This window comes from Myotis yumanensis, unplaced genomic scaffold (assembly GCF_028538775.1).
Source record: "Myotis yumanensis isolate MYYU_CA2020_CCGP unplaced genomic scaffold, mMyoYum1.0.hap1 SCAF_20, whole genome shotgun sequence".
Taxonomy (NCBI): domain Eukaryota; kingdom Metazoa; phylum Chordata; class Mammalia; order Chiroptera; family Vespertilionidae; genus Myotis; species Myotis yumanensis.
In genome coordinates, this window is record NW_027223771.1 from 9,014,850 (window position 1) to 9,042,734 (window position 27,885).

At 49.6% G+C, this 27,885-nt stretch overlaps 1 protein-coding gene, 1 long non-coding RNA gene and 2 other non-coding genes across 5 annotated transcripts in view; all 4 read left to right on the forward strand.

Annotated features, from left to right (window-relative positions):
• The first annotated feature begins 333 nt into the window (after positions 1-333).
• Positions 334-11,197, forward strand: SNRPN (small nuclear ribonucleoprotein polypeptide N). 2 transcript variants are annotated; one of them, XM_070400677.1, is made up of 10 exons: positions 334-438; positions 4,609-4,701; positions 5,013-5,162; positions 7,910-8,046; positions 8,813-8,964; positions 9,607-9,718; positions 10,079-10,231; positions 10,511-10,649; positions 10,848-10,973; positions 11,050-11,197. In XM_070400677.1, exons 4-10 carry the CDS (start codon positions 8,044-8,046, stop codon positions 11,085-11,087), a joined length of 723 nt encoding a protein of 240 aa, XP_070256778.1. In that variant the 5' UTR covers positions 334-438; positions 4,609-4,701; positions 5,013-5,162; positions 7,910-8,043; the 3' UTR covers positions 11,088-11,197. The 2 variants fall into 2 exon arrangements, with proteins under 2 accessions (XP_070256778.1, XP_070256779.1); XM_070400678.1 differs by having other exon boundaries at positions 7,982-8,046.
• Positions 11,198-11,628: 431 nt separating this feature from the next.
• LOC138998525 (uncharacterized) overlaps positions 11,629-27,885 on the forward strand; it is a 34,794-nt gene continuing 18,537 nt past the window's right edge. Inside the window, exons 1-3 of the long non-coding RNA XR_011469181.1 lie at positions 11,629-12,215; positions 12,601-12,813; positions 14,851-27,746. This is a non-coding gene — a long non-coding RNA (uncharacterized lncRNA). The remainder of the gene's footprint in view (positions 12,216-12,600; positions 12,814-14,850; positions 27,747-27,885) is intronic.
• LOC138998713 (small nucleolar RNA SNORD107) lies at positions 14,989-15,061 on the forward strand. Its single transcript, XR_011469219.1, has one exon. It is a non-coding gene; the product is annotated as a small nucleolar RNA SNORD107 (small nucleolar RNA).
• Positions 17,219-17,288, forward strand: LOC138998709 (small nucleolar RNA SNORD64). Its single transcript, XR_011469215.1, has one exon. It is a non-coding gene; the product is annotated as a small nucleolar RNA SNORD64 (small nucleolar RNA).

Consider the following 27,885-nt stretch of genomic DNA (forward strand, 5'->3'; position numbering starts at 1 on the left):
GGGCTCGGGTGGGTCTCGGGGTGGGCGGCGGCGCATAAGGGCCGACAGTGCCCGCAGACGTTTACGGGGAAACAGGAATGATGATTTCCTGAATGTGGGACACGCACCGAAAACCGGGGAGCCATTGTCCTGAACCCCCGGGGCGGGGTGCCCCCGGGGCGGGCGGACCCCCGGCCCCCGGCCCCCGGCCTTGCGATCGCCGGCGGGCAGCGCGCAGGCGCCGGGCTCTGCGGCAAGAAGGCGGCACTGCGGCGAGTTGCCGCGCACGCGCGGGGCCGCGGGGGTTCGGGGGTGCGGAGGGGGCGCCTGCGCAGACGGGACCGGCTGGCGCGTTCTGGGGGCGCTGCGGCGGCGAACCCCGCGCAGAGCGGAGCGGCCGCCGGAGATGCCTGACGTCTCGGTGTGAGCTGCGGCCGGCGGCGCCATGGACCGGGCCAGGTCAGCCTCGGGCGCCCGCGGCACGGCCCCTCCTGGGTCCCGTCCTCCCCGGTGGCGGGAGCCGGTGTGCGGTCTAAACGGGGGTGGAGGGGGGGGAACCCAAGACCGAAACGGCCTTTGTTTGGGGGGATCGCGGGGTCCCCTTGGGCCCGGCGGCGCGCGGCTCGGCTGTGCGTAATGGGATGGCGCCCGGGGCCCTGGGGCGCAAAGCGCGGCTTCCTGGCGGGCCCCTGGCGGGGCGTCCCTTTGTCCTTGAGCCCGCGGGCCCGGGGTGGGGGCGGGGGGCCCTGCCACGGCGGCGGGGGCGGGGTGGGGAGGGGGCGGGTGGGCGGGCGCGGGGAGGGGGATGCGGGTGGGCTGACCGCGGTGGCGTGAGGGGGCGGAGCGTGGGCGCTCATAATGGCCCCGGCGGCGAGGGGCAGCCACAGCGGCGCTCGGAGGGTCGGCGAGCCCCTCGGCGGGTGATGCCCAGGTGCGAGCGGCGGCTGCGGTGGGCTGAGCGCCCCGCGGAGGAGGCGGCACCGCGGGGTTGGCGAGGGGACCCGGTCCTCCGGCGGGGATGGTGCCGCGGCGCCTTGGCGGAGGCGCTCGGTGCAGGGGCCGCGGTGGCGGTGGTGCGATTGCGGTGCCGGGGCTGCGGTGGCGGCGGAGGTGCGATTGCGGTTCGGGGGTTGCCAAGGCGGTGGCTGCGGTGGCGGGACGGCCGCCCGCCCGCCTTGCGCTGACGTCACTGCGGAGAGAAGGTCCGATTGTCGGGGACCCAGGGGGACATTCTGTGTTGTGGCGAACTAGTGCCCCCCCTTGCGCAGAAGGGGCGGCCGCAACCGTGGGAAAGGGTTCCCGTGTTTATATTTGGCTCCGGGATCCTCCATCGCATGGTGCCTGCGGTGGAGGGATAGCGACTCGGTGTGCGAATAGGGACTCGGTGTGCGAATGGGGACTCGGTGTGTGATTGGGGAGTCCGTGTGCGAATGGGGACTCGGTGTGCCATCGGGGACTCGGTGTGCGAATAGGGACTCAGTGAGCGATTGGGAGCTCGGTGTGCAGAGCTGGCTCCTGGCGTCGCGAGAACGTGCCCAGTGTTTCGGGCATGCGATCCCCGGCTAGTGTTTGCCGCTTCGGGGACAAAGGCTTTGGGTATAAGGCGTCCAAAGGCGGGCTGGGTGCGCGGACTTGGGTGGCGCCTCTCAGCCTTTGTGCAGCGCCTCAAAGATGGCCGCTGCCGCAGTGGCGCGGGGCGTGCAGGGCGCAGGCGCCAAAGGCAGGGGGACCGCCGCCCACCGCTCCCAGTGCCGCAGTGGGGGAGGTGCGGCGCCCTGCGCCTGCGCAGAGCCGAGGGGGCGGGCCCTCAGGGGCGGGCTGATGCCCCCCTCTCCAAAGTGCCGCAGTGGCAGAGGATGCGGTCCTGCGCAGGCGCAGTGCACTGCAGTGGGCGGGCTTCGGGGAGGGCTTCTGCGCAGGCTCCGCCCCGCGCGGCGCGCAGCCACGCCCATCGCCTCTTTAAAGCCGCTGCCCCGGCTGCAGCAGCGCAGTCGCGGGAGGGAGGCGGCAGGATGCACGCGAGCTGGCGCGGCCTCTGCCACGCGGCAGCCCCTCCCCGCCGCACAATGCGGAAGGCGAGGAGGCGGGCGCTTTGTGCAGGGGCGACGCCTGCGTGCGCTGCCCGCCTGGACGAGCACCCAGAAGAGCGAGGAAGGTAAGGCAGCCGGTTTTCTGACTCCCCACAAAGTTCTTTTTTTTCATTTTTGCAGGTTTGCCCTTGGAGTGCCTCCTGAGCGCCCTAACTAATTGTTCTCTCTCTGCAGAGTGGATCCAACAACCTTCCCCGTAGCGGCCCCGCCCATAACACTTTCCCTTTTCCAGGTTTGGGGTTCCACGCGGAGTCACCCCTGGGAGTCCCGAGCGGCGCTCGGTCTTTGGGGAGTCCGTGCATGACGTCACCTTTCCAGAGGGGGGTCTTAAGGGGGGTAGGGGATCAAGGAGAGAGCCGAGGGGAGAAGCCGAAATGCAGGGGAACGGCCCGGGTCAGTGGGGGTACGTGGGTTTTTTTTTTTGTAAATTAACGTCTGCGATGCATCATTCTTGCAGTGGGGGGCGGGCGCCAGGAGAGGTCCTTTGAAAGGATATGGGGGGGCTCTATTAAAGGTGTTTTTTTTTTTCAGGATTTAGGTGTGTCTCCCCCTTTTTCCCCTCATCCCTCGCACCCAGGACACCTGGTTGTGCGGGGCTGGGGAGGAATTTCACTCAGAAAAGGCGTCAGCCCTGGCGGGCTTTGTTCTGGGCGCTTTGTCCTCGGGGAGGAGGGGCGGCGGGGCCCGAGCTGGGGACGCGAGGACGGGCCCCCATTTTTTATGTCAAACACGATCCCGCCTCCCGTTTGCGTGTGGCTTCGTGGGAGACGTGGCGCGGGGAGGGCCCTGGTCGCCCGCCCCCCGCCATGGGCCCCGCGTGGCGGCCCCGGAGGACCGTGAGGACGTGGCGGGGCGAGGGGCGGGGGGCGGGGCGGGGCTTCGGGAGCCCGCGCTGGGCGGGGCCCGGGGACCCCGTAGAGGCGAGTGGGTGCTTCTGGGCGATTGGACACATTATTTTACACCTTCTTCGGGCCTCGATGTCGAGGCTCCTTTGTCCCCGCCACGCTGGGGCCGCGCAGGGGAGGCCGTTCTTTGTCCTGGGCCTCGGGCCCGGCCCCCAGAATCCTCCGCGCGGGGTTTTGCTCTGGGCGAGCGAACGGGTTTTCTCACGTTTGTGGGAAAAGCTGCGGGCGGGTTCGCGCCCAGCCTCCTTCGCTTGCAGTTTGCAGGTTTTTATTGAGATTTCAGCAGTTGGGTTTTACTGATTTTTTTTGGGGGGGGGGTTGAGGATATAAGGGGGAAAATATTTTGGTTTGTGAAATTTAATTAGGAAAGCTATTGTGGGATCTTAATCTGCTACTGTGTATTGACAGGTTTTTAAAAATTTATTGGGAAACAAACTTTGCATTGTGTGTCTAGAACATTTCCCCCCTTAAATGCCTAATTCTGTGAAATGTTGGTTTGGGGGGGGTGCGATGCAGTGAAGGAAGATCGTCAACGTGCGGGCAGAACACGTTTCGCTTTTTCCAAATTAACGCATTTTGCAAGTGTGGGGGTTGGCGAGAGGGCATCCTGGTGTTTTATTAATTAATTGTATTAACAGCTGCTGTGTGGGGCCGGCGGAGGATGCATTTCCGCCCCGGGGGCATTTGTGGGGTGCGCCCGAGGCCCCCACTGCCCTGCGCCCGGGTGCGAGGGGCAGCCTGCAGTTCAGAGGGCGGTTTTCCCACGAGGACGGTGCGGAGCGTCGTCATGGTCCGCGGGAGCGCGGCTTCCACGGGTTGAGCCCTTCGATTGGGGTGTAGGCGTTCCCCCCAGACGCCCCCACCTGGACGGGGAGAGCAGAGGCTTTTCACATTCACTTCCTAGACAAAAAAGTCCGATGGGAGGGTCTCCTGTTAGAAAGGACCTGGGTCAGAACAAAGCTTTAGGCCTCAGGACAGGCTGAGGGGCGATGGCGCCCCTTTGTCCGCTGGAGACGGAAGTCACAGCGTAGGGCTCAGGGGGTTGGGAAGCTCCGCCTCCCAAAGTGCTTTTCTTCTGTCCGCCCTGAACCAGCGGTTTTCAAAAGTTAGATTTCGACCAGGGGCTGCTGAGCCTTCCCACAGGAAGGGCCACGTGGCGGGTTTGGCGCCCGCGGCGGCCATTTTGTGAGCCGGCGGCCATCTTGCGGGCGGCCATTTTGTGTCGCTCCCCTGGCGGCCATGTTGGGCGGCCATTTTGTGAGCTGGCGGCAGGCGAGGCCCTAAGATGGCGGCCGCGGCTCCCGCCTCCCTTTGTTCCGGTTCGTCCTCCCAGGGGGCGCCCGCGGGCAGGCTTGTCACTTAGAATGTAAGCCTTCTCTCCCCTAACGAAGCCCCTAGTCTATTAGGGACGTTTTTCAGGCCATTTTCCATCCACGTGGCAGTGCCCGGGCCGAGGCTCCGTCTGCAGAGAACGCGAGCGGGCTTTCGTGGGGTGGCGAGGGCGGTGTCCCCCCACTTGTGCTTCACTTTCTGACCCCCAGGTCCCCTGGTGTGAAGGCGCCTCGTGGGGGGGTCAGGACCTGGCCCGTGGGTCGCAGCTCCCGGCGCAGCTAACGCTCTCCCGTCCCCCGCAGGGACCGCCTGCCACAGCGACGGCCCGAGCAGCAGGCGCCCGAGGCGGCGGTGCAGGTGAAGCGGCGCAGGACGGCATCGCTGGGCGCACGCGTGTGAGTCTCCCCGCGCCCCTTCTCCTCTGCCCGGGGACCCGGAGTCAGGGCACCCCCAGCCCCCGCAGCGCCCCATGTGCTGGGCCTGCCCCTCCCCCAGGGAGTGTGAGCCCCGCCCTCCCTGCGGACGGGCCAGGGACGCTGTCACTCAGGAGGGGAGGGGGGGAGGGGCCCTGGCCCCTGCGGCCGCGCCTCCGGCAGCGGGGACGGCCCCGCCCACTTGACCACGCCCCCGGGAGGCAGGTTCCTCCCTCGGGGAGGGGGAGGGGGAGGGGCCGGGGCCGCCCGCTGACTGCCCGCTGTGCCCGCAGGTGCCCGCTGAACCCGCGCCCGTCCCCGCGGCAGCCCGCGCCCCTGGTGGACTTCCTGGACTTCCAGGCCGAGCTGCGCCAGGCCTTCCTGGCCGAGACGCCCCGGGGCGGCTAGAGCCCGCGCCCGCCGCCCGCCAGAGCGCAGAGCAGGTTTGAGCCGCGAGGCCCGTGCGGCTGCGGGGCTGGGGCCGCGGGCGGGCCTGGGGGTGTCACTGGGCGGGGCTCGCAGGAGCAGGAAGGCCCTCCCGCGGCCTCTGCTCATAGGGGAGTCTCCACCTGCACGTGACCATGACAGGAGGGCGCAGACACCCGCTGAGTAGCTGCTAATGAATGTTCTAGAACCCTCCGCTCCCGCTGGCAGTTTGCATAGAGCGGAGCCTTGCTCTGCATTAAACAGCCACCGCACATGCGTGTGCAGACGGCACAGGGCGGGACCGGAACACGCAGTGGCGCAGGCACAGGCCCCGCCCTGCGGGGGGAGCACATTCATTAGCAGGCGCAGCCGGTGCCCCGCCTTTTGGTTGGCCCTCCTCCCCTTTCTGTTCGCACCATGTACGCCATCAGCGACATGTAATAAAGACATTCCCCATGATGCCATGTGCTGTCCGTTTATTTGCTGTATGTCTTTTTCTGTTGGTTGCTTGCATTTTTAGGAAAAATCCATTCCATGTTTTAATTCTGATTTAATGCTTTGTTTTTCCTTTGTGACTTTGATTTAAGATTGGAATTACCTCAATGCAAAGGGTTTAATATGTGCTTTTTAGAAACAGAGATGAAGGGGGTTACAGGTGAGTTTTCTTTCACAATTTCTTTTTCTGTTTCTAAATATTATTCTTCAACTCCAATGACAAAGCCTGTTTATGGGTACATTTCCAGTTGTAAGCCAAGGAGACAGTATTTTAGATGCCCGAGCCTGTGAAGTTGCCTGCCAGCTTGGTGCAGTGGTGCCCACACACTGCGGCCACAGAGCCCACCAGGCGGGGCTGGTCCTGTCCCGTCCCAGAGCACGGGGTCTGCCATGCCCACAAGCAGTTAGGGTTTCCTGCCTCCTGGTCAGGGAGACGCCAGTGCCTACGTAGAGCATGTCAATCAGACCCTGAGGCCTGCAGGCGGAGCAGGGGCCTTGAGTTAAGCATCTTGCCTGCCTGTCAATCCATGTTCCTGACTTGGCCACACCCATGTGCTTGCATGTGGTCTGGTTGCCTTGGCAACCATGGCAGGAGGAGGGGCAGAGAGTAGAGGCTGGTGAGGAGGTTAGAGAAGGTGCATTAAATCAGCAGGATGGGGGTTCGGTGTCAGGGCCAGGGCCAGGACCAGGGCCAGAATCACATTAAAGGCAGCTCTGCATGTGAACGGTGATCATACTTCCTTTTACATTATTAATCTGAAGCATGTGAGTGATAGCCAATAAAATGGGAAAGTAAACCCCCAACTTCATTTTTCCCACTTGCTTTTTTTTGAAAATGTAGGTAGGGGTGGAATCATGCTCTTAAAACTTAATTTACTTTCCATTTATTTCACTGACACGTATGTCATGATTGGTCATTTTTTTACATCAATCGCATGATTATCATTTACAGTGAATAAATGATAGTCCACTCTGCTGTACATTTCATTATTTTCCTAGTTTGCTATGATAGAGCCTTGGTTCTGTATTTTTCAGATTCATTGGCATCTTAAATGAGGGTGAGGGTCTGGCGGGCACTGCAGGGTGTAGTGCTAGGATGACAGCCTCTGGCCATCAGAACGAAAGGAGCTGATAGCAGGAGCACTTTGGGATCTTCCTATTGACGAATAAACAGCCAAAAAAGGAGGAAGCTTGTAGTTTTACCTGGCGATCCTCTCTGGAGGGAAAAGTTTTCTATTTATTTACTTATTAAACTTTTTTTGCACATTCATGGTGAGGGTCTTTTTTGCCAATTCAGATGAGCACGAAGGAATGTGTCTTGGCAAAACCAGGCCATGCTTTGACCTGCAGAAGTTTCTCATGCAGTTTGCTAAGTCCATTCCAGAAGTTTGAGAACTTGTGAGGGTGCCAGGTGTTAGATCAGGGACCTGGGTGCAAGATTGGCGAGGTGCCCTGTGATGGAAAGAGCACCAACTGCTGGGGCATCACGAGGTGACGCCATGACCTCTGCCCTCTTGTTCCACAGGCATTTGTTCCCCTTCACCAATGACATCAAGTTGGTCCTTGTGCACAGTGATGTCTGCTCAGCCTAAATTTAGGGGCAGGAGAGAAAAGAGGGGAGGTAGCTGGCGCCTTTATAGAGAATCATCACTAGTCGCCTAACATGTACTCACGTGGGTTTGGGCCAGGAACTGCATTTTATTGTGGGTTTCACCGTGCTCATTGGACTGTCTTTACACAATTTTATTTTAAATATTGCACATCAGACATGGGAACACACAGTCATGCTTGTCTCAGGATATACCTGGGGTGATGGGAGAGAAGCTAGAATTAAATGGGGTGTAGATGCTAGAATTAAAGGGGTTGGAGCCACGTGGACAGGGAGAAGCAAGGTTATGGAGGAAGAATTTTTATGAACAATCTGGTATCAGACTGTTAAGGTGAGATGACTTGGCATGAACTCAAAGCACTTGTAAGGAGAGCAAGACAGTAGCTGCAGAACGAGAGCTAAAGGCTTCATTGGGACCCTGGGCAGCTGCAGTGGATGGGGGTGAGGGGTGGAGAGGTGAGGGGGAGGCAGCAGGGACCAGGCACAGTGGCAGGAGGGGCTGTGGGGAAGATGTACACTCAGGCCCACACACCGCATTGAAGGTGAGCAGGACTTGGGGTTTGCTGGGAGCCTGGGGCTGCGGAGTGTTTGAGGGGTGCCTTTTCCAGTGATTTCCGAGCCGAATGGATGGCGGCAGCTCGACCCCGCTTTCCTCTGCAGGCGCCCCCTCTGCCGGAGCTCCTGCCAGCTTGCTTGTGCGTAGCAGAGCCCGCGTCACCCCTTTGTCTGTAGCCTCCCCTTAGGTCTCGGATCCCACACTTTCCTGTGCACGTGGACGTGGAGGCACCGCAGCCATGGTGAGCCTGGCACTGGCAGGGGTTGGGGTGGGGTGGGGTGAGGAGGGCACCGCGAAGGTCAGCCAGAGCCTGGGCAGCTGCAGCTGGACTCTAACAGGGAGAGGGTCTATCTAGAGAGACGGGGGGGGGGGGGGGTCCTCTCCCCAAAGGGCCACAGAAGGTGCTGGCCATATCAGAAAGATTTCAGAGGACCCTCTGGGGAAGGGGCTTTAATCACACTCGATGAGGATGGCCTTAGGCAGCGGTTCTCAACCTTCCTCACGCCGCGACCCTTTAACACAGTTTCTCATGTGGTGGTGACCCCCAACTTCATTGTTGCAAATGGAACATAATGAAAGCATAGTGATTCATCACAAAAACAATACGTAATTATGGATGTGTTTTCCGATGGTCTTAGGCGACCCCTGTGAAAGGGTCCTTTGACCCCAACGGGGTCACGACCCACAGATTGAGAACTGCTCCCTTAAGGGAACCCAAGAGATGGGGTGGGGGTGGCAGTGCCTCGCGGGACAGGAGGGCGCTGTGACCAGGTGCAAAGCTGCAGGAGGAAAGGCCTTGGGAGGAGAGTGAGGAACCAGTGCCTTTGGCTGCTGGTTAGACAGGATGGGAGTCCATGGGGGGGTGGGGTCAGGAGGGGGCAGGGCAGAGGCAGGTTCTGGGGAGGAGGGTCCTCAGCAAGAGGGGCCCAGTCCACATGGGGAAGGTCAGGGGTGACACAGGAAGGAGGGGAGGCAGCTGTGGACAAGACGAACCCCTGTCCCCGCAGACGGTGGGCAAGAGCAGCAAGATGCTGCAGCACATCGACTACCGCATGCGCTGCATCCTGCAGGACGGCCGCATCTTCATCGGCACCTTCAAGGCCTTCGACAAGCACATGAACCTGATCCTCTGCGACTGCGACGAGTTCCGCAAGATCAAGTAAGGCCGCTTTCTCACGGGACACGGGCGGTGGTCGCGGGCGGTGGCGTCTGTCTCTAATTTTGCGTTGCTGTCAGAGAGGAAGGGTGGGGGGGGAAATAGGAAGAAACATCCCTGATCATCATTGATCAGGTGCCCCCGCACGCCCTGACCTCCAGGGTCAGGTGGACCTCAGCCAGACACTGTCTCTCTGTCCACTCTGCTCAGAACAGGGTCCATCTGCCCATAGTGAGTCCTCTGGAGGCCACTGTCTGTCCAGCCTCCTGCTCCGTGGGAGGAGCCTGGGGGCCTCTCCCATAGCAACACCCTGCAGTCCTGCTGCTGACAGGGGAGGTCACTGGCCCCCCATCTCCATGGCCCTTTATGGGGAAGGGGAGGCCAGGATGTCACGTGGTTCATCAGCCTCTTTATCTGCTGGCCCTCGGGGCTTATTACTGTCCCCTTGCTTCTGGGTTACTTACTAAGTGCAGTTAAACGGGGTGTGAAGAACCTCCCCAACAGTGAGGCTTTACTTGCCTGACGGTCTTAGCCCAGCCCGTCGTGTCTCTCCCACAGAGAAGGGTCTGCGTGTTGTTTCCTTGGTTAGTCCTCTTTGAGCGTGCGCTCGGGCCCGAGGTGACTAAGACAGACTCCGGTTCACAGGCCAAAGAACGCCAAGCAGCCCGAGCGAGAAGAGAAGCGGGTGCTGGGCCTCGTGCTGCTGCGCGGGGAGAACCTGGTGTCCATGACTGTGGAGGGGCCTCCCCCCAAAGATGTAAGGACAGAGCAGGGCAAGCAGACAGGGGTGCGGACAGGGGTGGGGACAGCACAGGGTGCGCTGCTCTACCGAGCACAGCAGGCACAGGGGGTCCTAGGCCCATGTGCCCCATCTGACTGCACGCCTGGTAGTGAACACGGAACTGCTGGGTGCCCAGAGATAAGGGGGCTGCTGTTTGCTGTCTCGGCAGCCCCATAAAATAGCACCTTTTGGTGGATCAGCAGCTAAGCTGCAGTTGCCTGTGGTGTCCTTTAACTGGACAGGAGACTGAGGGTGGGAAATAGGAGGATGCCAGGGGTTATGGGGGGATGGCGTCGCTCTGGTGATCCCTTGACTTCAAGCTATTCCTGGTTTCAGACTGGCATCGCTCGCGTCCCCCTGGCCGGGGCTGCAGGAGGCCCTGGGGTTGGCAGGGCGGCTGGCAGAGGCGTCCCAGCTGGCGTTCCTATTCCACAGGCTCCTGCGGGACTCGCAGGCCCTGTCCGAGGGGTAGGGGGACCCTCCCAGCAGGTGAGGAAACGAGGTCTGATGCTCTGGGGGCCGTGCCCAGAGCCAGAGGAGTGGGCGTGAGCTCAGACAGGGCAGCCGCAGGGAGGAGCTGCCACAGGGCCCGTGCGGTGGGGGCGTGTGTGATAGACGAGGTGCTGGTGCTGGAGCAGTGTTCTAACCCGGGAATGGGACTCGCACGGAGGGCTGTGGGTGTCAGACGTCGAATGCTCGTCACCCCATTGATCTTCTGTCTGAACGAGGGAGGACGGGCATGACCGGTGTCTCTGGCGTCCTCTCCAGGTGATGACTCCACAGGGACGAGGCACCGTTGCGGCTGCCGCGGTGGCGGCCACAGCCAGCATTGCTGGAGCCCCGACTCAGTACCCCCCAGGGCGGGGGACACCCCCTACCCCTGTGGGCCGGGCCACTCCCCCTCCAGGTAAGGAATTGACGGGTGTGGGTCTGGCAGCAGAGCATCATGGACAGGAACCGGGGACAGACGCCCACCTTCGCCTCCTGGCGTCCAGGGGCAAGGCTTCAGGGGGTTTGAGTGGCGGATGGCGTCTCGGCCACCTTGGTTGCAGCTTTGTCGGTTCATATTTTTTGAATTTGTTGGTCATTCCTGCTGTTTTCCTAGGCATTATGGCTCCTCCGCCGGGTATGAGACCACCCATGGGCCCACCCATTGGGCTTCCCCCTACTCGAGGGACTCCGATCGGCATGCCTCCTCCAGGAATGAGGCCCCCGCCCCCCGGGATCAGAGGTGAGTTGGCTCCCAGGCCCCTGGATTCCAGGTGCGCCCCTGATGATTGTCTCATGCGGTCTTGTTTATCTTCCAGGTCCACCGCCCCCAGGAATGCGCCCACCAAGACCCTAGGCTACTGTTGTCCTTAGTCTGTCTCTCTGCACTGTGTCTCGTGAAACTGTAGCGTGTTTGTGAGCTGTCCTGCCGCACTGATAGTCGCTAATAAACAATAGAGCAACACACTGAGGGCTGTGTGCATTCTCTTCTGTGGTTTGTTGAGGTCAGAGTGAAACAGGGCCTTGCTCTCAGGACATGGTGTTGCGTTCCAACCTTCGTGCTGTGCCTTGGCGATTGTAACAGCCTCCACACGCATGCGTTTATGTGGTGAGCTGAGAGGCACACGGTCTTTGTACCTGTTGGGCCCTACATACCTGCAGGGCTGGGATGGGCTGAGGGCTTGTGAGGCCATGGAGAGAGGAAGCTGACGGGGATCACGCCTGTGGAACAGGAAGCCCGCCCTGGTCTGCTTATCCAGGGCTCTGCCCGTGACCAATGGCCATGTTCTGGGAGTGACCACCACTTCCTGCCCACAGGTAAGGACTCACACTTCAGCTTTGGGCAGGCTGGGTAGGGGGCAGGGGGCAGGGGCTCAATAGAGCAGTGGTTCTCAACCTGTGGGTCGCGACCCATTTGGGGGGTCGAAGGACCCTTTCACAGGGGGTCCCCTAAGACCATTGGAAAACACATATAGTTACATATTGTTTTTGTGATTAATCACTATGCTTTAACTATGTTCAATTTGTAACAATGACATTGGGGGTCACCGCAACATGAGGAACTATTAAAGGGTCGGGGCATTAGGAAGGTTGAGAACCACTGCATTAGAGGGACGTGGTGCTCCTCAGACCCTAAAGGACAGTGGGCACTACGTCCATTGTGTCACTTGGGGTGGATGATGGAGCCCAGAGGTGTGAGGCATCTGGTGTGCAGTCGAGGAAAAGAGCTGAGAAGGAACCCGGGTGGTGTCAGACTCTGCAGTTATGGACATGTAATTACTTACAAAGGGGACAGGGAGGAATCTGGGCTTAGACTGCAGTTAGGAAACCGGGGACCCTCGATGTGTAACTGGTAGATGGGATGAATTCAGCAACGCAGGACTGGACTGACTGTGTCTGTTTTTTCCAGCACAGGCTTGTTGGCCTCCATCACCTTTTCACACAAGACTAAGGGGAGCTTCAGGGCCTGCGGATGGACTGCCAGGTAAGCAGCACAGCCCGGCTTCCTTCCCTCCGCAGCTGAGATGGCACAGCTCTGATTCGACATGTGACTGGTGCATGAAGACCCGTTTTCTGGGTGCTCTGCTCCGGGACTAACCGGAGGGTTATTTGTGCGAGTTCAGGACATCTGACTGCAGAGTCTGCAGGCAGGGGGCCTTTAGGCTTTGGCCTCAGGTCACACAGCTACTGGAGGCGGACATCTTGAGATGCCAGCCAGAACCCTGCTGCTGGGGAGGGTCTTCTGTCTGTAAAATCACACAACACTTTGAAGTACAGGCTGTTACCATAGATTCAAGTACGAGTCTGCCTTAAGGCTTTGTCTTTTGGGTTTTCTGTGTTTAATTAACTGATTTTTTTTTTAATAAAAGGATATCACAGAGGTCGACCAAGATGGCGGCGTAGGTAAACACCGGAGACCGCTGCCGCAAACAACCATTTCAAAAATACAACTAAAAGACTGAACGGACATCACCCAGAACCACAGGAAGGCTGGCTGAAGAGAGACTCTACAACTAGAAGGAAAGAGAACAGCAAATCGAGGCTCAGAGGCGGCGCAGTGTGGAAAATACAAAGGTACCGAGGTGCGCGCGAAAGCGGGCTGGTGGCTGAGGGCGCGGTTGTCGTTTTCTGTCGGGACTGAGTCTCAGACTCTGGGCTCCAGATCCGGGCGAGTCTCTAGGGACCCAGACTCAAACGGGAGAAGCGGGATTACCCGGCATCAGTTGGAACCTGAGGGCAGCTTTCTCTCCGAGGTTTGCAGCGGCTGCCGGGGTTCTGAGAAGCAGAGCCTCTGGGAAGGGGACTGAGCGTGGCCATAACTGCTCCCTCCGCCCGCCCTGTTGATCCCGCCCCGCCCAAAACCTGCGCACAGCCATTTGCTGATCGCCTCAGGCAAAGGCTGGATTAGCGCCTCCCCAGAAGACAGAGTTTTCCGCACAGCTGATTACTATAGCCAGCCGGCCTGAGGGTCAAATCCCCCTAGTGTTAACTACAACAATTAAGGCTTGGCTAGAACAAGACTGCGCACAGAGACCACAAGGGGGTGCACCAAGAAAGCATAAAAGATGCGGAGACAAAAAAACATGACAGAAATGGAGGATATGGAGCTAAGAATCGCAATTTTGAGGGCTTGCCATAAATTTGTGCAGAACCTCACGAAAACTAATGAGACCCTCGATGCTACGATAAAGAAATTAGAAAGTAAGCATACACGGACTGAAATAAAGAATATTATACCCAATAGCAGACCAGAGGAGTACAATAATCAAACCAAAGATTCGACAAAAAACACCCAATTGGAAAAGCAAAATGAAAAAAGAATCCGAAAGTGTGAAGATAGTGTAAGGAGCCTCTGGGACAGCTTTAAGCGGTCTAATATCAGAGTCATTGGAGTGCCAGAAGATGAGAGACAGCAAGATATTGAAAACCTATTTCAAGAAATAATGGCAGAAAACTTCCCCCACCTGGTGAAAGAAATGGACTTACAGGTCCAAGAAGCGCAGAGAACCCCAAACAAAAGGAATCCAAAGAGGACCACACCAAGACACATCATCATTAAAATGCCAAGAGCAAAAGACAAAGAGAAAATCTTAAAAGCAGCAAGAGAAAGAGGCTCAATTACCTACAAGGGAATACCCATACGACTGTCAGCTGATTTCTCAACAGAAACTTTGCAGGCCAGAAGGGAATGGCAAGAAATTTTCAAAGTGCTGAATACCAAGAACCTACAACCAAGATTACTTTATCCAGCAAAGCTATCATTCAGAATTGAAGGTCAGATAAAGAGCTTCACAGATAAGGAAAAGCTAAAGGAGTTCATCACCGCCAAACCAGTATTATATGAAATGCTGAAAGGTATCCTTTAAGAAGAGGAAGAAGAAGAAAAAGGTAAAGATACAAATTATGAACAACAAACATGCATCTATCAACAAATGAATCTAAGAATCAAGTGAATAAATAACCTGATGTACAGAATGAACTGGTGATTATAATAGAATCAGGGTCATAGAAAGGGAATGGACTGACTATTCTTGGGGGAAAAAGGGGTGTGGGAGATGCGGGAAGTGACTGGACAAAAATCATGCACCTATGGATGAACACAGTGGGTGGGGAGTGAGGGTGGAGGGTGGGGTGGGAGCTGGAAGGAGGGGAGTTATGGGGGGAAAAAAGAGGAACAAATGTAATAATCTGAACAATAAAGATTTAATTAAAAAAAAAAAAAAAAAAAAAAAAAAAAAAGAATGAATGCAAAAAAAAAAAAAAAAAAAAAAAAAAAAAAAAAAAAAAAAAAAAAAAAAAAAGGATATCACAGCCCGACAATGCTTCAACCTCTGGGCAAGGGCTTGTGTTCATTTTCATTAAAACTTTATTGCTTTCATCAAGTAGATCATTATAGTTCATTATAGTTGCTACTGAATCATGAGGTTTGCAAGGCTGTCACCCGTTGATACTTTGAAAGGTGTTTTTTTAGTCATAGTTGCCGCCTACTTACTTTGGGCCTGGCACCCAGCAGTAATGCTGAGGATTTGAGTTGTATGAAGCCAGTGGACAAGGTGTGACAGGGGTGTGTGGCACAATATAACCTGTCCAGGCTCACGCAGTCCCTTTCTGCCCCACAGTGACACCTGGACAGGAGGGATGCGACCCGTGTCCTGCTGAGCCAGCTCTGCCACACCTGCCCTTCGGACAGACCCGCCCCCTCCAGGTAAAGTAACCGCGCACAGAAACGCCCGCGTGCATTGCAAAGGCCGTGGCTAAGTTCATGATGACACAGGACCTTGTCTGAACTTCATGATCTCAAAACATGAGCTTGGATATGTCACTGAAATCTAGTCATGCGCCTCACACACACCACCACACCTGGTCAACAGGAAGTGTTGGCTTGACATGACAACTGAGCATACTTTCCATGGCAGTTAACACACGTTCGTTCCTCAAACATCTTTCTGTACAACCTTCACACACATTTCAAGCGCATCCTTTTCTCTTCTGTACATATTTGTGCTGTTGGAGGCAACAAAGGAGGCCTACCCACGGACCCCGACAGGCACGTGCGGAGGGAGCGGATGCCAGGCATGGAGACTGCCCACCCGCCTGGGATGGAACATCGACACCCGCGTTCTCGGGATCTAGTGGTGGCTAGGTGAAGGCCTCACGTTGACCAACATGCCGGCTGTGTGGAACATGCCTTCCCAAGGACACAGCTCCTGTTTGAGGACAATTGATCTTGTCTGTAACCTAGGTCAGCGATTTTCACCCATGTGCCCCGAAATTTTTAAAGCATATAACTCACCCTCCCTTAAACCATCAAATAGAAAATTATAAGAGACCACGCAACAATGGCTCTTCAGTATGAATTAATCAAAATTATACTTATCTTTAGGTCAAATTGGCAAAAATTGTATATTTTGGTGGCCCACTGAATTTTACTAATTGGCTTACGTGCTATGAGATGAGAAAGGTTGGAAATCACTGCCCTAGGTTTAAGGTCTCACAGTAAATGTTCAAGAAATGTGTGGCATTAAGTAGTTCTCTAATGTTAACGGAACAGCCCTTACAAACCTTCAGTGACTCCCCTACAGTGGAAACGTGTGATGACAATCCAGGCCTGTCCCACCCAACTCCATCCTCCATCTCTAAAGGAGCCCCCTGCTCCCAGACAGGGCCGAGCTGTGGTGCCTGCAGGGACGGACACTTGTAGCCATTGTAGCCCGGAAGTCCTGCTTGAGGTCACAGGGCAGTGAGAGGACGTGGCTTGCTTAGGGAGACATGACGCCTCCCAGAGCAGCAGTTTTTGACATCAGTCCCAGGACACTGATTCTGGAGTGAGTGTGGGTGAATGAATGCCTTCAGGAAGTCAGGCTCTGACAACAGGCACTGGGCAGTCAGGAGGGACATCAGGTGTGGCTGCCATTTAATTCTCAAGTTGGAGTGGAAGAAGCCTTACCTGACTTCAGTCTTCAGCTAAAGGACATAGCTGTGGTCCATGGCTCCTGCCTTCAGTAGCATCTTTGTCATTCAGCATCTGAGTGAGCTTCTCTACCTGACTTCCGGCATCTTTGTCATTATGTAGCATCTTTATCTTATTGCAGCTTCTTAACCTTTATGTAGCATCTCAATCTGATTGCAGCATCTTTGTAGCATTTTATCTTGTTGCAGCATCTTTGTCATTATGTAGCATCTTTATCTCATTGCAGCTTTTTAGTCTCTATGTAGCATCTCGATCTGATTGCAGCACATTTGTCATTATGTAGCATCTTTACCTTATCGCAGCTTCTTTGATTGTAGCTTCTTTTCTTAATATTTCTGCAGCATCCTTGTCACTTAGCAGCAAGAATAAAGGTAAAATAGGGTTCCCAATGTGAGTAATTTGGTGACATCAGGAAAGGAGCTTGTGTTCTGGCCTCATGGTGACATGTGGGTGGCGTTCCCATAGCATTGGACTTCCTGTGTCGGGGTGAGCGCTTCTCTGAGACCCTCCGAGTCCGCATGCAGCATCTACAGACCTGTGGTCGAGTGGGTTTCATCTGTTCCATCTGGATGACTTTCTTGACCATTCTCATTGACCTTTCCACCTTGATTTTTTTTTTTTTACACTTTGGGATACTTCAGATTTCCCCCCTGTAGCCTGGGTTCCTAAATTGGATTACAACATGTGAATGGAGGAGAGGAAGTTGTCAGTTCTTCCTCGTTACATCTGTCTGGTGATATTTGGTGTTCCACTTTTCAATTTTTTGGACAGTTGACTTGGGGAAGTGGATTCTAAGGTATTTTCTTGTAAGACACCAAAGGTCCCAAATGGATTCCAACAGATTTCTGGGTGTTTCGTGGTCTTTGATCCCCATGTGTCACTTGAATGAAATTGCTGTCAAAGATGGCTGATGAGTCACTCACTCTTGTAGGCCAGGGCCTTCCTGGTAGTAGAAATGTACAGTCCACAGGCATAACCTTCAACCAGGTGCACTTGCTGTTGGTAAGACGTGGGCTTGACTCATGATGAGCTATGTTGTCTGAAGTGAATGACGTGAAGGTCACCCGAATGAATACTCTGAAGTCCAGCCAAAGTGTCCATCCACGCACGTGGGCCGCACATTTCTTTAACATCCGTTTGTAGGCTGTACATTTCACCAGGCTTCCCATCAACATGGCAGGCGAGTCAGAGAGGAGGGCGCTGTGGGCTCTCATCCCCACCCACCACATCTGCCGTCTCACTTTGGAATTTCCCATCATGCATTTCAAGTGACACCCTCATGACAGCCTTACTGGTTCCTACCTTGGACCAGAGCTTCCTGAGCCCGTGGCCCCAGCCCCTTGGAGCAGCTCCAGTCAGGTCAGCACAGGAGCCAGAAAGTGCCAGTTGGTTGACACCTTGCTTTTGTCTGAGATGAGTTTACTTTTTCCACCTACACTCAGAGGGAGCCCTTTCATTCTTTTCTTAGTAAGTCACCACCTTTTGCATCTTGGCAAGATGTAGATGGAGATTCAGTTGTTGCCTCAGATTCAAGGACGGGTAACAGGCGTTAGCAGTGGGTGAATCTGAGCCCAGGAGAGGAACGGTTTTGCCAAAATGCCATGCATTCTTTGAATGGGGTCTTCACGTCATTCTTTAACATCTGAAACATCTGTAACATCTGTCTTGTGTGAGTAATGGATCTTATGACCTGAGATTGACATGCTATGACTAAGTGCTTGTGCTTTGCTTGTAGTAGCTCTTGTGAGGGGTGAATAGTAATTAAACAGGTATTTAGGAAAACCTGTATAAAAAAGTTACCATGGACAGTTGAATGTATTAAGACCTTATCCTTAATAGTCACCTTAATTTGTTAATGCATGTGTGTGAGTGTGTGTAAATAGTGTGGGTGTGGATAGTGTGGCGAGTGAACAGCTTTTAGTGGAAAGCTGTTGGGGTTCCAATTAATTACATTCTTTGTAAAGTAAGTTAGACAAGTATTTTCACAGTTCTTTACCTTGTTTAGTTCCAGTTGTCCTACCAGATTTTTTTTTTTTTATATTTACTACCTCAGAGACTTGCTTGGTTTCTCTTAGAGAATTGAGAGAAGTAAGATGCCCTTTCGACTAACTGAATTACAGTAGGAACATCAGTTGAGTGAGAAAGGAAAGGAGGGAGTTAGCGGTCTTTTGACCTTGGACGTTGGGTGCCAGCTAGGGTGGTCCTGACTGCTGAGAGGACACTGGTCATGCTGGCTGAGAACCATCCAGAACATCCGTTCTTGACGGTCACGTGGCCTAGAGAGAATCCCTACACAGCATTGGAAAGGCTGAGACGGAGAGGGAATGAATGGTGGGGAGGGGAGCGCAGGGAGGAAGGAAAGAGGAGGGTTTAAAGGGAATCTATCAGGTGTGAAGGGAGACTTCCTTTGTGAGTCTTTGAACATCAGAAGGCTGTGTGGGGAGGTTAGGAGTTGGAGGTACCACTGACCTGCCACTGTTTGATTCAGTGCCTCGTTCTCAGCCAGCCTGGATGGGGGAGCTCCCAGGTCCTTTCCTGAGGTGACTGTGTAGCTGGGTTAGTTGAAGGTGAAGGGGTTTGCATCTGTAGCCAGCTGAGATGAGACCAGGCTTGTCTCCAACCTTAGTGCACATGAGAATCAGTCTGCGGGCTTGTACAGTTTGTCCGTGGCTGATTCAGTAGGTATAGGGCGGAGAAGGTGACATGCCCTGTTCAGGCACCACACAGAGAACAAATAGCTGGGTTTGATTCAGAATTCAATAGGCATTATCTGACAGCACTGTTGTACAACTGCTAATCTATATGGGATTCATTGTGGAATATTTAAAATTGACTATGGGCATTTAATTTTGAAAGAAATTGGTTGCTTTTTTTCCTTGAAATAGAACCAATTAGGAACCAAATTTATAATTGGCCGGACACTCTGAAAATTTGAGAATGGGAATCCTTTTATCAGAACAAATTGCTAAAATAAATTCAAATTAGGTACCTGATTGGAGGAAGCAAATTAATTAATTTTGATAATGTCTCTAATAATGAATCAACTACCCAAATATTGACCTCAATTTGGATGAAACTGAACAGTAAAGTTTCCAGAAAACAGTAGTATTCTCAATAGCATGTTTATCTCATAGACATGGTAATTTTTGCCAGATGCTTCCACTTTGGGGGAGTGTTTTATCCAGTTTGTGTTCTGTGTTGGTTACTGAACTGTGCACAACTTTATTACTTTGCATATGGTTGTTGTATTGTAAGCATCCACTCCTGCATCATTTAAAATGGCCATAAACTGGCAATACCAATGAGGTAATGGGTGATGCTATTTTCTAATATGTATTTAATAGCTTGGCTGTAAATATCCTGGTGGCAATATTTGGTATTGATATTGGACTTTTGTAAATATGCTTCTAAATGGGAATAGTGTTACAATGGACTGTTCACTGTTAGTGGCAAACTTTGACACGTTGCCACTTTAGTCGGGGTTTCTCTGTACTGGGAGGTGCTGAGGAGTATGGATGTAGAGAGAGACTGGGCAGTGACTGAAGAAGGAACCCAGACTAGAAACAAAGAGACCTCTTCTGTGGCTTGGACCGAATTCAAAATGAGCAATCCTGTTGTTTTAGAAAAGTGTGACTTAGGAAGGGACTCCGATGGAAGCAGGGAGCCCTCTCTTCTGTGGTGGGACTCAAAAATGAGCAATCATGGAGGATTTTTTAAAAAATTGTGACATGAAGGACCTCAACCTTGAAACAAGGAGACCTCTCTTCTGTGGTTTGGACTCAGTAAAATGAGCAATCATAGAAGACTTAAAAATGTGACCTATAAAGGAAAGGGACCTAAATGTGAAACAAGAAGACCTCTTTTCTGTGGTTTGGACTCAAATGAGCAATCATGGAAGACTTAAAAAATTGTGACTTGTAAAAGGACCTAAATTTGAAACAAGGAGACCTCTTTTCTGTGGCTTGGACTGAAGATAGGGAGAAATCCCACAGGATTTTTTAAAAACTGATGATTTCTATGAGGATAAGTTATGGCATTGATACGGATTTTTTTATTTTTGTAGGATGGCAAAGAATGTGTCATATTTTTCTAATTATCTTTTGCTTAATGTGTAACTCTCTGGTGAGCATGACTGAATGGACCGGGTGTTTCTCAAACTAGTCAGTTAAGGTCTTAGTGAGGCCAAAAGAATGTTTAAAATTTCCCATCCCCCCAAAATACGAATCACAATGAGGAAACTGAAAATTAAACACAACTCACTGAGCAATATTTTTGTCTTAGATGGCAACCTGATAAAGTTTGGTAATATGTTTACAAGAAAGAATGGATTGACTTTTCTGATTGTCTTATGGAGAGAAAAATATTAATTCATTGGCCTTAAAGTCATTACTCCTCTCGCTCCAAGACCTCGTGTAATTAATTGGCATTTAGTATGGATCTGGAGGATAGATTGTATGTCATATTGGGTATGTTGTCAGTTATTGGGTAAAATATATTCATAAAGAAACAAAAGATAACTAAGTTTTAGGCAAAATTTAGCTTCCACTTTAAATCTAAACTCTTCAATACAGTCCGGACACAACGGCATTTGATTGTGCCTCTGCTGGGTGCAGAGAATTGGGTGACACCATCTTAAATTCAACTTGACTGTCCATCAGCCAGAGGGATACTCACATTTCAATTCAGGCTTCCGTGGAAAGGAAAAGGGTTTTTTGTAAAGTCATCCGTCTGTTTCAGTCTAGCTCACTAGAGAATAAAACTTACCTGTTTAAAAAAAAAAAGCAGGTGAACATTTGAACGAATCTCTTGTGCAACCTCTTAGAGATCAAGAGTTCATTGTTATTGAGAGTATACAACTGTTTACTTATTAGTGGTAACCATGGACGTAGCCACATAAAATTATGTAAATACATATATCCTTGTGTAGCTTTTGTAATGTATATAGCATCTTCTACAACTTGCTGTTAAAGAGAACACGTGGAACAGTTGTTTTTAAAATGACAAGACCATGTCTGGATCACTCCAAGAAGATTCTGGCCAGTGACCATGTGAAGACACTCCATGCCATCGTAAACATCACTTCAGATCCACTGCATGATACCTTTGCCTGAATTTTAGAGAATTGTAGAAAGCTGCTGCCAACGAGGGGGTGACCATGGGGCAGGCATTGGACTCAGTTGGAGCCTGAGAACAATGGACAAGGGTTTCTTGCCAAAAGTAAGAACCTGCATAGCCAGGTGATTGCTGTTCAGGCTCCAGTAGATGGCTGCTCCGCACCTACCTTTCCAGTTGGCAGTTTGACCTCTTTTAACTTTTTTAAACTTCCAGCCGTCGCCTTACTTCTGTCTTCAGATTCTCTCTGACATGACGAACCACATCATGTTCCAACAGTATTATAAATAAGCAATAATCAGAAGAGGGGAAAGATTCCATAGACTGGTATTTCCAGCATCCTTTGCCACTCTGAAAACCGGTCATCTTCCACTTGCCATCTCTGAAGATTTGGATTCTCAAAATCTGGGATGTTCGTTCACTCAAACCCTCTGGTCCCCCTAAATAATCTCCAGAAGTTTGTACAGCAAGAAACAATGTTACTGAAAGCCAGGATGATGTACAATGGATGAGCCAGAGATCCCAGCCTGAGGAACTGCCCTGCCTGAGCTATGGACTCCTGTGGGCACCTCACCCTCATGCAAACTGAAGGGGTCTTTGGCCAGATCAAGAGCCATTCTCCCAACCTAATACGCATTGATGCCTGGGCCAAAAGCATATAGGGACAGCATCCTCATCCCGTATTCCTCCCCACAAAGGTGTGTGAAGGACAACATCACGTAGACACAGCCAAACCCGCAGGAATCTGGAGAGGAAGGACACACAGCACATTCTAATTGAGCTAGAAGCTTTACCAGCCACAAAGACAAGAAACACAGATTGATACTGTTTTGACCGTCGGTCTTACATTTCATTGGAGAAAATATTTTGTGATGGGGAGTCTCAACTCCCCTTCAGAAGGTCTACCATTGAAAGCTGTGTATCTGAGACTCTTGTATAGATGCCTGATGCACAGGTCTCCAGTTTTCTCCAATTCGCATTTTAAAAACAACTCAGAATCTAACCATGCTAAGTACTTTATTGCCCACATAAAGCTGAACAATTGATGGACATTGGTATGGACAATGTTGTTAAAATGTAAATAGGAAATACTCAGTGACTGATGAATGTTAATGAACTGTTGTTGATGTGAGGAGACCAAGAGAATGAAATTCAACATATAATGGTTTCATTTTCTTGTATTTTATTCTTTGTTTACGTTAACTTCCTTGGAATATAAACTCAAGCACAGAGGCCTCCATTTGTAAACAAATCTGTTATTTTTGGATATTTTTGTAACGGTTGCTGTGATATTCAAGCTGGTTTCCTAGGGAAGTTTCTAATAACACATTTAGTAAAATTTTCTGTATATAGAGTTTTTTAAAGCTATACACAATGCTGGACTCATTGTTGTGTGCTCAGGGATAGCAGGAAAGGAAGTAGCAAGGCATTAGATATCCATGTGTATAAAAAAGCCAAATATAGTTGCTTTGCTCCATTTCCTAATGTATTGTAATTATTATAACAAGGAGTTTGGTTACGTGTATAGAAGTATTTTAATACATGATGATGAAAATAGAACTGTCAGAATACCTCTGAAAGATGTACATATTCAACCATTAGAATGGACGATTGCTGTGGGACCGGGAGAGGAGGTTTTGAACACAGCTATCACAGACATGAAAGGCTGCTCTGTGGGTGTAGATAATCCTGTAAATGCTCTTTATTTTGAAATGTATATGTTGGTCTTTGCTTATTACCAAGTGTTATTGCTGTTTATATATATATATATGTATATTAGGACTGTTGCGCCATGTTACCAAAGCCATCTCACAGGGATGGCTTACCTCCATGCTCACACGTCTACCTTTAGTTTGTAAATTTTTTGTTTTGCCAGTTGCATTATTATATGGCCTCATTATTAATTTATTTATGATAACATTTTGTTATAAACAATGTTATTAATGCCTAACATGCAATTTTCAACATGTATATACGTCATTGTAAATTTGTTATAAATATGATCAACTTAATGGGATAGAAGCATTTTTGTTTACCAAAGAGATGTTAGATGTAGCCTCTCTGTGTTCCCTGCATCATTAGGCTCCATATCCATGTTGTCCTCAGTGGTGAGCATAGTGTAATGCTCTCTGTTTGATGACATCATCATGCTGGAAATTTCATTGCAACTGTAGGTCTGCTTTCATTGATGGTTTTCAGATATATTTGTATACAAATAGGACAGGGCTTTTTTTGCATAACTTGGAGAAATCTCTACATGTGGTATAAAACAGCATAGGTTAGAAAAGTTCATTTGCCAGTGGAAATTGACATAGTAGTGACTTGTTTTTAGAACTTATTTCTAGTTGTATAGGTGATTTATGTTTGATGTGGGACGTTAGCAATGGAATATATTAAACCCAAGTTCATTATATGTGGGCTGACAAAAGAATGTGTTTGTATTATATGTATATAGTATACAGTTACACGTTTTTTAAAGCAATAGGAGTTTTTATATTTGCATGTCTTGTTTTTAGATTATTGTATATATCTTTTTGCTTTCAACTTTTAGTTCTTTAAATATAATGATTGTTTACATATTCATATGTGTGTATACATATACACATATATACATGTACATATGTGTATATTAGTGTACAGAACTTTTTTAAAGTCATAGGACAAACAATGGAAGATACTGTGACGCTGCTAGCTATATGGTGGACAAGTGTTTTGTTTTATAACATCTGCATTGATAGACACACGTGACTTCTGTTTTGGCAATGAAATTGCTATACTATGTCTAGTCGACATGTATTGTTGGGGGGGGTTATTGCCTTTGTGTTGTATTTTTTTAAGTAGATATTCTTTGTTAAGGTGTAGAAATCATTATCATTAATGTGTAAATGTGTAATTTTTTTCTATCAATCTAGTTTTTAAATGTTAAGTTCTGGAGCCGAGCAGGGAGGTATCTGACTGCTGTATGTATAATAGACAAGTTTCTTACCACATCTTCACTCCTAGGTTTGTAGAAATGCCCTGTTTCCACGCGCCCCCGGGCACGCACACACACGCACACACACAGTACATAATGTTAATGCTGAACTAGGCTTAAAAAATGTTTGTTACCAATAGAAGTGTTACTTCACCCCCTAGTGTTTGATATCACTTGGGGTGAATGGGGGTGATTAATCTGACCAGATCTTTGTTTTTCTACCATATACTCTTGTACATGTGCCTAGATTTCTGTCATTTAAAAATTTTTAAATCTATTTCACCTGAAATTATAGCACATATGCTTTTTTTTTTTTTTGCTTTTTGAAATGGTTCACCAGTCCTGCCAATTTTAATCTTCATACTGTGTGTATTTATCTTTAAAACGCCTGTTCATTGCTGATATACTTTCTAAAATCACAACTTATTAGTATAATTAGACTTCTTTCTCCGAATGTTGAACAGGGGTAGTGGATGTTTCTGACCTCATCTCTAATACTCTCTTCATGTCTTTCTGGTTTATGTCTATGCCATGGACTCTGTCTATTGCATTGCATGTGGGCCACCCACAGTCAAATCCTCTCCCATCACCATCGATTTGGCCCCCATTTTCCTCGACTACCTCTCCACCCACTTCCCAACAACATGGATGGACCTTGAGAATAGGATGCTAAGTGAAATAAGTGGAAAGTATTTTTACCTCACATTTTTATTTAGACGTAAAAGTAGATAGTAACCATGAAATTGATTGTCATTTTATAGAAAAATACCTCAATTTAAGGGCCATGTTGTTATATATTATTTTCCCAGATGTACTGAGGTTCAGGATGGAATTCTTTTTTCTAAAGAACATTTACAGAATCTCTAACTATATAATCCTGTAAATATTTTATTGTATATTTGTTCCTACCATTGTCTTTCAATAATAACACGGCAATAAAATTAAATGTACAAGATAATTCATTTCCCCCAACATGGAAGAATAGTCTGGCCATCCTAACAAATATAAATTTAAAACTTAAGATACAGTGTGAATTTGGTGTTTTTTGGATGTGCCAAGTTTCCCAATATGTTTCTATTTTTTTATTAAGATTTTTTTTGGAAAGCGGTTTAAAATTCATAGCAAATTGAGGGGAAGGTACAAAGATTTCCCATATACCTCAGTCCCCACACACATGCAATAATCAACCCAACACATAGGGTAATCTCATGCCTTTTACATCTATAAGGTGACTTTGACATTAACATATATCCATTTTGATATTTGGGTTATTTTTCTTGCCCTAAATCCTCTGTACTCTGCCTACTCATCCTTCTGTGTTTTTTTCTTTCTCTCTTTAACATTGAAGGTATTAGTTGCTTCGTTGAACAGATTTTATACTACCTCTTGGAACTATACATAGTTGTGTATGTGTTCCCTTGGTCGCATGACAGTATTCAAGACAACTTTGTAAATAACAGGCAGATACACTTTTTAATTTCTAACATCTAGTCTTTCCAGATGTATATATTCTCTGAACGTATACTCCTGTAAATAATTCATTGTACAATTCCATGCTTTTATATTGGGCTGAGTGGTGGTGGCTTAGGCTATGTATATATATATCCTTGCTCTGTGGATTTGCTAGGGGGCGGGTAGAAGGGAGTGGTCCTACACTTTTTGAAATAAGGCATTGTTTAGTGTGTGTTCTACATCAAAGACCTCAGTCCTCACTTTGTGGTTGTGTAGCTGATAGGGCATTATGTATTTTAATCATGGGAAATGTATTTTATAGGACTTACACAGCCACAGTCAGGACAATTTTGTAAATAGCAGGCGTATGTATCTATAAATACACATCATTTTAAACATCTAGTTTTTCTAGATGCACAGGGAGATTCGCAAAATTTTGTAAATATTTCATTGCATACTAGCGTAAGTTGGCTTCTGGTATGTTTTGGCAATGTAATAGGTGGTTAGTGAATATCTGCTTCCTAGGCTGTGCTAGCGTTCTGGTGTTCAGTGAGTTCCTGGGAGAGGAATCCCAAGGTGGCCTACATATCTTCATCTTAGGCTACACCGATGGGTAACAGCAGTGACAACCAGACTTGTATTGTGAAGCTTCGGGGAGAAAGATAGGTGACAGGAACTGTCCCTTTGTCACATGCAGATATTCTCAGTGATGTGATCAAACATGGCAGCAACGCACATTGCCAAAGGAATTGCTATGTTGCTCGGCTAGATAAATATTAACACATATGTAACATTAGTTTTAGGGGTATAGGTCTGATAATGCTTTTTTTCTCATTTATTAGCTTCTTGATTTTCATTTTGCTATGAAAGTTATTGTATTCTTACACTTATAAAAGCCAGCCTCATGTTACATGTAAATGTGTTAATTTTGTATGAGATAATTAAGCAACTCTATCAATGTTTTCATCTATATGCATCTGTATGAGAGAATTACACTAGTTATATTTTAATTCTCTGAGACCTCTTTAAAATTTTTTCTGGTGAATTGTTATATTTGAATGTCATGGTTAATATTGAAAGTGTATTGTATCTCAGTTGCCTGTAATGTACATTATGAAAGTTACTTAGAAAGGTGGTCCAATCCGGTATTGATTAAAGTATAAATCATCTCTGAACAGCAGTTTGGCAATGACAATCAAAATTGAATGCTTAAAAGTGACTGCTGTGATTTTTATCTATTCCAAATCAAATTGACAAAGCTGAAGGTACATTATAAATTGAAAGAAACATTGAACAACTGAAATACACATTAGTGAAAAATATTGTAATAATTATAGCTTACTTAAAGAATATAATCTAACCACTGATAAAACATTCTTATGTGGATGTGAGTTTTAAATTGATACTTAAAATTGTCATTTTTGAACAAAGATCAACAAGTGTATATTGACAAGAGGTGTGTCCATGTGCCTCTAGTTCATATACCAGAAAAGCTAAGGGCAATGATTCACCATCAGTGTCACTGTCCCGGTGATGGCTTCGACACACTTTGGAATTTTTGTGCATGTGCTCGTTAAACAATAAGGCATTGCTCATCCATGTGTTTGTATGTTGCTACATGACAATCTAAAGTGACTGAGTATGGAAGAGAAAGTTGTCTGGACGACTATGGCAAAATCTCAGTGTGCAGACATGTGAATGGAAAGACTGCTTCTACTTTGTGCATTCACATTTTTAAAAGGTATTTCAGAAGGAACATTTCAACAACAGGAATTTTAAAGGCACAGCTAATTTGTGCCTGTCGTCCATCTTGCCTGTCAACATCTTGGGCATGTGTGGCGGTGGGTCCGGCCTTGTATTGCCATTGGGCCTGATTAATGCTTTTAAGAGATCAAGACAGCATGTGACTTAAAGACTAATGCAGCACAAAGCTGTCCCATGTGAGGAGGAGGAAGGAGGAGAATCGATTACCCAAGGAGAGAAGAAGGGAGACGACGAGACTGCAGGTATGTGCCAAACAGTTGCATTGGTGTTGACAGGGCAGGAATATTCGTTGCAGCTATTGAAAGGGTGGGAGTAATTAGAGGTTGGACTATTTTTTATTGTAGTTGAGTGTCAGAAGGATTTCAAGTAGAGCATTCAGTA